The following is a 13,160-nucleotide window of genomic DNA, read 5'->3' on the forward strand; positions in this document are numbered from 1 at the left end:
GCTGGCGGGGGGAGAAGGAGCAACATCGAGAAAACTCAGATCACAAAAATGAACAAGAAAATCTGTTTGATGTAAAGTGATTGAAATTATTTGAAGATAAAAGTTTATATGCTGACAAAATACCATCAATTTGTAATAATCTAATGTATTAATGAAATGTATGAGTACGGGGGGAGGGACCACCTCCTGCATATTGTAACTGCCAAAATTTGTAACTTATTCCACTACCCCTTTCCTTGTTTATTTTTTTAAAAACCAATAAAATTTTGTTTAAAAAAAAAGAAAAGAAATAATGTTACTACAAATCACGTCCAACGAGATCACGTTAACACCCTCGGTACTGATAAATCATCATCAACCAATTGTAAAAGGCAGGTTTACTTGGAACAGCTTACCTCCTGTAGAGATACCTTTAACACCATGGATTTGGAAAGGACTCCATAGGTGGATTAAAATGCCAAATCCATTGGCTGACTCTGCGAAAATTCATATTAATTTATTAATTTATATACTACCTAATACCCAGCATCTCTGGACTTGACTGAAGTTGTTATCCCAAAGTTAACTGAAATAAGCTGGCATCCAGTTTGAAATAATCAGAAAGGAACTACACCTCTGGTAATATATTCACCTCTGTAATATATTCAAATATATGGACTATACAAGCTATCTTTTATTTTAAATATATAAACACATTTAAACTGTCACCAATGGAGAGGATGCCAGCCTGAAAAGAGAGAAACTAATATACATTGGAGGCAAATTGTGTCTTTTTATATTGAAAGCTTAGAAAAGGAGACAAGCCCAAAACTTATTTACCCCTAGAATAATCAGATCCACTTCGGGTCCATTATCAATTTTATTAACTATTCTCACATTTTATCCTAACAATATTTAGCATATTTTTATTCCTAGCATGCAAGTTTGGAATAAAAGAATACTTACATGCAATACCTCAAGCTTAGCCAAAAAGACCGCTGGCTTACCTGAAAAGTTGTTCTCTGTGCGCTGAGGGAGAATCCAAGCATAGGTTAACTTTTGTCTTTTTGCCCAGAGACTGAGTTAGAAAAATCTTGACCATGCCTCCTCTGCTGGATGGAGCTCAGTTTTTTCAACTCAGTCTATCCTAGGGAGATGTAATCAATATTTCTCCAGCTCAGCCTAAATCAAGTTACCTCAGCAGCCTGGATTTTCCTACAAATCAACAGCACTTTCATCAATTTAGTTGAGCAGAATATTTGGGTTGTTTTTTGGTGTCTCCCGAGCCATTTAGTCAGCTGCAGGTGAGTGTGCTGATTTTCCCTGGCCACCGACTAGAACCGCCACAACAAAGCTCAATTGGCTCCACTAATTCAAGTTCCAGGGAGTTCTCCAGCCTGGAGATACTGCCCGATCACTTGGGCTAGTCTCCAAAAGCCGCGCTTTTGCTTTTCGGAGACAGGAGAGCCGGTTCGCCACTCTTGCACCAATTTTTCAGTTTGAAAATCACGGTTTGTTTTTAGTGCCAGGAGAGCCGGTACGCTGCTCTCGTGCCATTTTGCAACTTGCATTGCTCATGTTCGGATTGGAAGCTTCAGTTCTGAACCAGAGCAGTATAATGTGAAATATACTAAATATGACAGCGAGATCATGCAGTTTAGTTTTGAATACAGCAAATTACCTTTTTTCAAATATGGGTTTTCCAAATTATTTGAGATTAGGAAATATCTTCTTGCCTCTAGTTAAGATACCATGAACAAATACTATTTTTTTTCAAGTTTGAGGGTGTTTTTAAAAAAGCTTTTCTTTCCCATCTCAGAGAAAAAGCAGTAAGTGAAAATGTATAAAAATACATTTCAATAGCCCATAAGGATTGCTACAGGAAACAGGTGCTCAAGTGTGGTAGATTTAGGTCCAAATAAATGAGGAAGAGAATATGGGGTCAGACAGAAGGGTGAAACCAAACGTTCAGTTCTTCATATAAAACGGATTTCTTTCCCCTCTCCAAACTATTATTATGATGGAACCAAACATGTTAACTTTTACAAATTTTGTTACTCCCACATGGTTATATCTTTTCATAAACTTGGCTATAGGAAAGAACATATTTTGCCAAACATGTGATATGCACAGATTATCTTTCAGACCAGGTGGTTTGTTAACAAACTGAACATTTCTTCTTTTTTACTTTTTAATACTAAGCAAGACCTGCGAGTTGTCTAGCTTTTTCACATTAGAGGCATCAATGTGCAGTTTAAGCAAGATATATTGTCCCTCGTTACATTTTCATGAAGTCACATAATTATTTATAAATTTGTGCTGCTTTTCTATTATATTTCAATATGAGTATTTTATAAAAGTCTTTCACCTGTAAAATGGGTACTTTTTTAAAAAAAAGTGAAATAAATGATGGAAGCAGTGAAAAGAATTATTCATATTACTACACTGGAATAGAACCTTCTCTCCTACCTTGCAAATATAAAATCCATTTACAGGAAAGTTTCAAAAATGATCTTTCACTTAACATTTTATCAATGTTTATTCATTGAAACATTTAAGTAGTATTGCAGACTTGATAAATATAACCTCCATTCTACCTTTCTAGGATTAATGTCATTTAAAAAAAGTTTTTAAATATAGGTGAAAATTGCAAAATAATTGTTTGCCACAAGTGAAACTAAATAATAGACAAACATTTAGGAAAATAAGAATATTCACTTTAATTACAGTAAAGTAATTCTATCAAAGAAAGATAAAAAATTATCATAACTTAAGTACTTTTGGTCTTTTGCAAAATATGCATTTGACTACTGCCATCCTTTATAATAATAATTGCTACATATTCAATAGGAAGTTTTGACAATTCTCAAACTTGCTTTTTTGCAACTCTTTGGGATAATACTACGCAGATTAGCATGCAAACAATTTATCAACACTAGCTTCTTATGCTAATTATTCAAGTTGTAAAGGAATTACATGAATGTATTTCGTTCAGATTTAGTACGTTATAGTTTTTACATTAAGATGTTGTAAGATTCAAGCCAGACATCTTTCAGGTGTGCTGGTTTGGATTATAATCCCAAAAACTGATGACTATAGAAGACCATGTTATCTGAAAATATGAAAACAAGTTATGAAGGTTCTGAAAGTGTTCCCCACTCCCCACCATTTAGCTTCCAAACCTTCTAATACATTACTTAAGCAAATCAGTTCTCTTGAAAATATAGTTTTTAAAAGAACTTTTTAAAAGGTGATTTGGTGAAAATAGACTATCGTAGTAGTTTACAACTAAAACAGTTGTGCTCTAAGTATTAAGATGTAAAAATACAGATACGGGGGGGGGGGGGGGTGGAGGAGGGAACCAGTATGAACTTCCCATATCTTTCTAGAGTCCTCATTCTTAGTGAGGTTCTCTTCAAGGAATGTAAGATATTCTTCTAATCTCAGACTGAATTATTCAAGAAAAAATATATTTTAAAATCCTTATAAATACCTGGAATGGAACATCCCATTTAGGCATCATTTAAGGAAGTAGTTCTTGGTATCATTATCTTCTTTACCAGACTTTAAATTAAAATAGAATTTATCATTCCTCCAAACTGGTAAGCTTCTGAAGAGCATCATGTAGCACAATTATTCCTTAGAATTATTATAATTGCTTACTACACAATACATCACTCCTTACATGTTTTATTTTGAAAATATTGCATGCATGTTTTACAATGCTTGCAAAGCAGACTTCCCCCCTCCTAACACTTATACAGTATGGTATTTTTTTTCTAATATATGTCTTCATATTCCAAATAAATACCATATTGTATCATTTTCAATGTTTAACAATATGTACTTCGTAATATCGCTTTATTCTTCTCATGCTCCTTCAAATTAATCTACAAGTAATCTTTGCTTAATAACAGAAACTGGCACTGGAATATCTGTTGCTAAATGACATGGACATAATATCACACAACCTTGCTAGTTACTGACAACAGTTCCGGTAGTCCAAGTTACCATGATTGAGATCGCAGCAGATAATTAAGCGAGGATCTCATGTTATTACGATTTCTGACTTCCTGCTGGGGAAAGTCACAAATTATGATAATGCAATGTGGGAATACTGCAATGGTCAGAATTTCAAGGACAGATCATAAGTACTACTCAGTGGCATCACAAGTTGGAATGGTTGCTAAATGAGTGATTATTAAATGAGGACCAGCTGTATAGTAATAATTTGAAAAATCAATTTCATAATAGAATTTTCATAGTAGAGCTGTTTGAACATAATTTGTATAAATTTAGATTTAAGGATCATAAAACATTTCTCGTTATTTGTAAACTAAGTTAAAAGTCAAAGGAGTATAATTATACTGATACACTAGGTAGGTAATAGGCAAATAACAGATCAGATTAGATAATTTCAGTGAACACTAAAATAATATTGTTTTTTCAGTTTTTGAAGTGCTATAATAACGTACTAATAAATACTGGTGAAATGATTAAAAGACAGTATTTGGATGTTTCTGGAAAAAAAATCGATTGTATTCCATTTTCCAATAGGTGACAGAAATACATGCATGAAATTTAAGTCCAAATAGTTAACAACCATAAGTTTATATAATTGTTTACAAAAAAGCAGATTCAAGGTGAAACATAAATATTAACAGTTGACTGTATTACATAGAAACGTTTGTTTAATAAAGTCTAATAGAATAGAATCCAGGTTTTTTAAATTTTCCATTGCATGTACTTTATAATGTGTAAAACCTATAGATGTAATTAGAAAAGCTATCATGAAATGGATTTGAAATCTTCTGCCCCAAATCGTTTTAAGTTTAACTCTCCCTTACAGTTTAATATACAGATAGTTCTTGACTTATGACTACAATTGGGGCCAGAATTTCTATTGCTAAGCAAAGCGGTTGTTACGTGAATTGTGCCTAATTTTACAAACTTTTTTGCCATCACAGCAGTTGATAAGGAAATCACATGATCATTAAATGAATTTGGCTTCCCCATTGACTATGCTTATCAAAGACCACTTGGAAAGGTTGCAAATGGCAATCACATGATCCTACAACTGTTGTAAATAGATGCCAGTTACCACATGACCATAGGGATCCTGCAATGGTTGTAAGCGCAAGGACCAGTCATCACTTTTTTTCCATGTTGTTGTAACTTCAAATACTCACTAAATCAATAATTGTAAGTCGAGGACTATCTGCATCTGTTTTCTATTATGATACAATTTTACTTTATTTTTGTCTATAATTTAAATATTTTTTCCTAAAACAACATGAAAAAAATAAAGACTTTTAAATAAAAAGCATTAAAAGGGTTTTGGAATTAACATCAAATCAACATTGGCAGACATAACTCACTGTTGTACTCTTAAAAAGCCTTTACTGAAATATAGAATAATTAATATAAATAAAGGTTATCCATTCAAAAGGATTGATTAATAGCTGTATTTTTTCCAACATCACTGCTCTTTAATCAAAAATACTGAAACACAAAATTTTCTTCTCCAAAGAAATTGAGGTGTAGAATGTATTTTTGTCTTCTATGTCTTCAAGTCTTTTATTTGATTGCAAACTGACAGCAGTATGTTCTTAACATTTTCCCATTTTTATTGTACAAACAGAATACTGAAGGCCATTGCAATGCAGCATATTGCTACGTAAGGGCTCTTCCGTTCACCTGGAAGAAGAAACAATACTGAATTACTCTTTTTATACAAACAAGCTTTTTTTCCTAATTTGAATGAAATAAAATACTACTAAGTCTGCATGTGAATACAATAAAAGAATGGCTGATGGCATATTCAGGTGTAAATGTTGTAACAGTTAATCCACAAATTCTCCGAAATCCACATTTTCCACAACTAGTAAATTGCACACAGACGCGCACACACACTTCAAAGATTCTTTTGATAAATTAAGCAGCACACTGGTAATAATTAAAGTATTTTTTCTTTAATTAAAGATCTAAATGCCTGATAAATAAAATGGTTTATGCACTTTTAAAATATTGGCGCAATAAAAAAATATAATTATATTCTTTTTAACAGGTAATTTTTCCTCAGCCAGAACAATTCACCATTTGTTCCTTTAAAGCAAGATTATCAAAATTAATATTATGAGACATCATTACTTGACAGATATGTAATTAAACTGCATATATATATATGAATTAACATATGCAATTTCATATCTATTTAGAATTAATATTGAGCTAGTCTACCTCATAATATTCATGTGTTGAAATTTCCTGTTCTTAATTTTCTTGAAGAAAGCATCCATCATTCATTAGGATTACTTGTCTGTTAACAATACTTTACAAATAGGGAACAGCTTGTCTGAAAGGTGTGAACATTTAAAAGACTACTTAAGTAAAAGTAGCAGAGTTTCATTTTGCATTAATGAAAATTTATATACTGTTAAAATAATCAAAAGGGAAAAAAATCCAGTCAAAATACTTAAAGGCATCTGGATTTCTAAGACAGACACTTATGTATACTTACAGGATCATACAATGCCAATTATTTCTAAAGGCCCAACTCAGTAATATATGGTTTGTTGACAAATAACAAGCACTTGTTATGCAAAACAGAAAGTCCCCTAGCTTCAAACATTGGGAAACTGTTGTTTTTAGGACACTTCATTTAACCTTTTCCTGCAATCTGATCTTCCTCCTTTCTGTGCAAGGACAAAAGTAGAAAGACATCTTTTCCCTCATCCACAGAAGAGAGAGATGTATCTCTGTGTGTGCACATACATGCCTAAAGATTACTGATGTACAAAACAAAAATGGTGAGAGATTATAGTGCTGAAACTTTCAATCATATTTAACTATGATTTTAAGGTAAAACCATTGAGCATTCTGTAAAAATTAGTCCAAGAATCAAACTATGCTGTGCATTGTTTGATATCTGATGTTTTTAAAATAGACCAGAAATCTGTCTTGTTAATGCAGAAATACAAGATCATATATAGTTATTCTCTAAATGAAAGAAAATCAGCCTTAATGTCAGTGTAATTTTTTTTTTGGAAATATGTGAATCATATTATCTTGGCATACAGTAAGGATGAAGTTATCTTGGCAAACCAAGCAACACCCATCCTTGCTCTATTTGACCTCTCTGCAGCTCTCAATACTGTCAATCACGGTGTCTTTCTTGATCCGCTCAAGGAATTGGCAGTACTGGTTTTGTTGGTTCACCCCCTTTCTCCATGTTTGGTTCCAAATGGTGGTTAATGGGGAGGGAAGATTCCATCCCTGGTCCCTATATGGGGTGCCATAGGGTAAGATCATTTATCATGAAGTGTCATCAATATGCTAAGTGATATTGTTGATATCTTGAGACAATTTGGTGCAGTGGTTAAGGCATCAGGCTAGAAAATGGGAGAGTATGAATTTTAGTCCTGGCTTAGACACAATGCCAGCTGGGTGACTGGGCTAGTAACTTTCTTTCAACCTTATGAAGGAGGCACTTATCGAGAAAACTACGGAGACTCAGGAAATCTCTGAGCCCTGGACAGAATTAAATGGAAGTAAAAAAATGGATGTCTTATCCCAGTGTCTGGAGGTTCCTGCTTGAAGAACAGGTAGAAGTCATGATTAAGAGGGCTTTTTTATGGCTTTGTGTTGTTCATTAATTATACCTATTTCTGGATCAGGAGTTGGGAGGCTCTGTTCACAATTACTCATACCTAGTAGTCACATCTCCCCCACATTGGATTACTGTAATATGCTCTATATGGGGCTGCCCTTGAGCAGTATCCAGAAACTTCAGCTAATGTAAAACGTAGCAGCAAGTGCAATTCTGTCTGCTTCTAGACCAGCATATGCTATGCTTAGGTCCAATTTAAGACATGGTTTCTGATCTTTCAAGCCTTCCATGCTATGAGGCCAGGTTATTTGAGGGACCACCTATCCCCAATTACTTTTGCTCATCTCATCAGATCTAGCAAGAGAAGGATGCTGTGGGTCCTATCCCTCAGGAAACTATACTTGGCAGGCCCAAGGAACGCAAGCATTCTCTATTTCATATATTTATGAAATATTCCTCCCTACGCATCTGAAGTGAGATTAGCTCCATCTCTCATTTTCTGGAAATCCCTCAAGGCCCAGCTTTGTCATCAGGCCGGGGGTGGTGGTGGTGGTTCTCAGGTCCAGTGAGATCTTCAGGAGGCTCAGTGGCTGTTTGAATCATGTGTGCTTGAGACTTTTAAAAATATGACTGTGTTTGATATGTTTATTGGCCAGAATAATTTCTTATGAGCTTGGTAGCCGTATAAATTTGATAAATAAGTGAATAAATTGTGGGAACTAATACTACCACCAATTTGCATTTTTTAACAAATTTACACATGCTTAAATGTTATACTGAATTGTATTGTTCGACAATAGTGTATGCATACATGTATATATATGAATGACTAGAAACTAGAAACTACTTACCAATTCTGGCACACTTCCAGAATATGCCCAATAATCTGAAAAAATATTAATTGTAAGAAACAATTTTATATTTGCACTATGATTAGATGCAAATTGCAATATTACAGATACAATAGTAATGACTAATATCCCAATACTTATTTTTAGGAATTGTTAATCTGCTGATGTTTTTTCATGCTCATAAAATATTTTTGAACTGCTACATGCGCCATAAAAAGTGACATGCATAATTTTAAGTATTGCCTTGTAAATCTTGAGTTTGCTCATTTAGCTCAAAATGGATATTATAGCCTATTGTTATAATAACGCCAAGTCATATGATACAGCAGAATAACCTAAAGCTCATTAAAGCATTAATTTATTTTATATATTTATTTGTTAAATTTATTTGTTGTCGACTGCCATGGGATTACTTTAGGTGCCTTACAATAAAAAGGAAGAAAATGAAAGGAGTGTAAACAGAAGTAAAACAATACAATCATGAAATAAACAATGAAAAAGGAACACAAGAATACTTCAATTAGAATACCAAGAAGATGGATAGGTGGAGAGCAGGGAGAAAGTGGTGGGGTGGTCTGCCATCAATGCAACCGTTAGTCTCTAGGCCAAATGTCAGAGCCAGATCTTCAGGCTCATGTGGAAAGATAGGAAGGTAGCACTAAAAACTGGTTCAATGACCGTGGAATTACTGTGCTTGATTGGTCTCTCCAGTCTTCCTCCATACTCTGGGTCCTTGGTTTCCAAATGAGATGCAAAAGTTGCTCTCATCAGAAAAGAGGATTTTGGACCACTGAGCAACAGGACTTTGGACCATTGTGCTTCATTAAGACTAGGGTCAGCGCTGTCTACCAGGAGATTTTGGAGCACTTCATGCTTCCTTCCGCAGACGAACTTTATGGGGATGCTGACTTCATTTTCCAGCTGCCCACACTGCCCAAATCACCAAAACCTGGTTCAATGACCATGGGGTTACTGTGCTTGATTGGCCAGCAAACTTGCCTGACATGAACCCCATAGAGAATCTATGGGGCATTGCCAAGAGAAAGATGAGAGACATGAGACCAGGCAATGCAGAAGAGCTGAAACATCCTGGTCTTCAATAACACCTCAGTAGTGCCACAGGCTGATAGCTTCCATGCCATGCCACATTAAGGCAGTAATTGCTGCAAAAGGGGCCCAAACCAAGTACTGAGTACATATGCATGCTTATACTTTTCAGAGGTCGGATATTGTTGTATGTACACTCCTTGTTTTATTGATTGCATGTAATATTCTAATTTTCTGAGATGGTGGATTTGGGATTTTCATGAGCTGTACGCCATAATCATCACAATTATGACAAATCACGGTTTGAACTATCTTGCTTTGCATGTAATGAGTCTTATCTCATATATTGGTTTCACCTTTTAAATTGCATTACTGAAATAAATGAACTTTTGCATGATATTCTAATTCTTTGAGTTTCACCTGTATGTCCCAAAGGGCAGGTGCTGCAGCAGAGAAGGCTCTTACTCTGAATCCCGATAGAGTTGTTTGACCAACTGGATCCAAAGCAATCTCCCTTTGCTGGCATAAGTAGGAATGGCTTGTCCTCGTGGAATGAGGAGGTTCATCAGGTAGCCTGGACCTATGCCATTAAGGGCTTTAAGGGTCATAATTAACGGAACTGCACTTAGCAGATTAGTAGCCAGTAAAGTTCTCAGAGCAGAGGTGCAATATGACCCATTCTAGGGGCCCCAAAGTCTGTTCTCACTGCTGCACTTTGTACCAAAGGCCATTGAGAGATCAAGAAGAGCAAGAATGGTTGCTGCTCCCATCAGAGATTGTCCATGAATGCAATGAAGCTCTCCCTGCCCCATAGCAGGGCATGACTCCTGACTGAAAGGGGTTCAGGAAATCTGTGTCACCCAGGATCCCCTGTAGCTGCCGAATAACCACCTTTTCCAAGACCTTCCCAAAAAGGGAAGATGGGAGACTGGACAAACGTTGTTCAGGCAGGTAGGGTCAAGTGTTGGCTTTCTAAGGAAAAGACAAACCAAGGACTCCTTAAAAGGTCCCAAGATTGTCCCTCATGCACTAAGGAATGTATCACTTAGATGTGGATTCCAGAGGTTTCCAAAAGCTGTAGCCAAATTTTTATCATTAATGCTTTAGAGAAAATTATTTAACAATTGTAGTATACTAAAATATATTTGAATTGTAAAGATTGGCTATATTTTAATTTGGCTTTTTAAGCCAAATGGCCTTCTTCATATCAGGTTGCTTGGAAATTCAATTTAGCTGCAATCATTCTTAAAGTCCTGAGTTTCAAAGAAAAGGCATGATGTCAAAAATATAGAATGAGTTCTAGAAAAGATGTGCTACTTATATTGCCTATTTTAAAATGATATCTATAAAATTTTATTTAGAAAGAAGGTTTTTAGATTAGGCATTTTAGCTTAATTAGCATTTTACTGAATAAGTATTAAAATTGTAAGTTATTTTATGTATTTATTATGGGATTTGTACATTGTCAGCTTCAAACTAAGTTTCAGCTATTTACAGTCTTTAAAATGCCAAATAAAACCACAGAATTGTAAAATCTCTATAAAATAATAATAAAAACCCAATATAGAACACTGGGGATAACATTAACTTTACAATTATTTTCTCTAATGGTCTATATAGTGAAATCTCATACTTCTTAGAAAGGCAGACTCCATTTTAAGAAAATGAAAATGTTCTGCGGTTATGACTTATACTGTAATTAAGCTTTTGAGGATTAACAATGATTTGTATCAATGAGTCAATTTCAAAAGAATCAATATAGTAAAATTAAAAATAAGCTTACATGCATATCCTTTCCCCAAAGTTCTAGAAATTCACGTACCCTGTTTTATTGTTATCCAGTAATTTGGGAGCCAAGGATCTTAAGTATGCACATGTACATATAAGCAGTAAGATTACTGTCAGAAGACTCTGAAAATTGAAGATCGCAGACTGAAAGAAAAGATAATATATTAAGTTACTCATGAGTTTGTAAAAGTTCTCTTTACTATATTCATTTACTTCTTCCCATAAATATTTACAAAAAAAAAAAGAAATTTAACAGCCTATTACTATTTATAATTCTATTATATCAGGAACAATGAAATACTAGATAATTTCTTTTTCAAATTATTATTGAGAGTTTCAGATCATTCATAAATTACTTGCTTTGCAAATTAAAGTCTTAGCTTATATTCTATTTCAATAATCAAAACAAGTTAGTTGGGTATCGGGTTCTGATATTACAAACTTAGGCTTTTAAAGCAAAACTTGGAATATACCAGGCTAAAAATCAGGGAACACTGAGTTCTAGTTCCACCATAGGCATGAATCCGGTTGTGTGACCTTGGACCAATCACTCTCTCTTAACCCAACCTATCTCACAGTGTGGTTGTTACGGAGCAAATAGGAGGAGGAAGTTGTGTTGGATATGTTCGCCTCCTTGAATTATTGGTAAAAATAATAAAGATGGGATACAAATAAATATTCTAATATGTCCTCTCAATGAGATGACTGTATAAAGTTATGAGAAAAGGGCAGATTTTGCTCTCACCAAAACAGTACCTCAAAGTGCAATACAGACATACATACAAATGAATTAAGTCACGTATAATTTAGATGAAAACCTGGAGAGGTCGGGATAAGATTTAGGTGCAAAAAGGCCCAGCTGTAATCCTTGACATCTAGTTTGGGTTCAGAAAGACCATGTTGATTTGTGCTTTAAGCCTTGGAGAATTGATGCTAATTAGTAACACTCATATTTAGTGGTCTCATTTGTTATACCAGGTTTGTTTGCTCTCATCATGGATTCTCATTTTTTTCGATTAATCAATCAGAATAGAGCTGAAAGGGACCTTGGAAGTCTTCTAGTCCAACCCCTACTCAAGCAGGCCTACCAGTATACCATTTTGAATAGTGAACATACAATGTGGAAATTGAGATTCTTGTCTTATGCACCCAAAAAAGCAGGGATTTGAACGTGTAACTTCAGAGACAGATAAAAACAAGAGAATAAAAACAAATGAAGTAGAATTGGCAGAATAACAAACCCAGTGGAAAGAAAAGCTTCAGTCACCTCACCAAAAGCTTGAGTGAAGAACCAGGTCTTCTGGAAGCTTCAATACATCTTCATTTAAATGAAACACTTCATTTACCATGATGTACAAAGTAGCCATAGTGTAAAAACGAAAAGGAAAAATTTTCTAGACCAGTTCTAAAAAAGTAGTTCTTATAATCAGTGCTGCTAAAAAATTCTTAATCCTCTCAAGGATCTCTTTCAAAACACCATTTTTCTTGCTATCTCACATGGTTAGGATTGCATGCATTTCTTCTTTTAGGGACCTCTGCACTCAGTACCTAATATTTTCCATGAAGTTTGCCTGCCATACTGCAATTAAGTTTGTAATTAAATAGAAGTGACACAAATGGTCTAATTAAATGTCACAATTCTTTCACTCTGTCCCCTACTTTTTTGCCCCAATTGTAATAAAACAAGGCATCACAAAATATACAATACAAGCTTATTTTAAATAGAAATGGAAGGGCACCCAACTTAATGCGGTACAATTATTTCCATGTAAATATGTCTTATATGTATTACTAAATTACAGATTCTAATCTGTCTTTGTTGGGGGGGGATTATGTCATTTTTTAAAAAAAATCACATTAACCATGTTTTAACTGTTGTCCACAAA

The 13,160-nt window shown here is 34.5% G+C and overlaps 1 protein-coding gene across 1 annotated transcript; it reads right to left on the reverse strand.

The window, feature by feature from the left end:
• Positions 1 to 2,684: 2,684 nt before the first annotated feature.
• Positions 2,685 to 12,641, reverse strand: TMEM167A (transmembrane protein 167A; the record flags this gene model as incomplete). Its single annotated transcript, XM_081942972.1, is given in 5 exon segments — positions 2,685 to 5,676; positions 8,440 to 8,474; positions 11,309 to 11,418; positions 12,547 to 12,564; positions 12,567 to 12,641. Coding segments are annotated over 5 exon segments (309 nt in total). The 3' UTR covers positions 2,685 to 5,605.
• Between the last annotated feature and the right edge of the window lie 519 nt (positions 12,642 to 13,160).

Source organism: Natrix helvetica (assembly GCF_964273705.1).
Source record: "Natrix helvetica genome assembly, chromosome: 2".
In the NCBI taxonomy this organism is placed as follows: Eukaryota; Metazoa; Chordata; class Lepidosauria; order Squamata; family Natricidae; genus Natrix; species Natrix helvetica.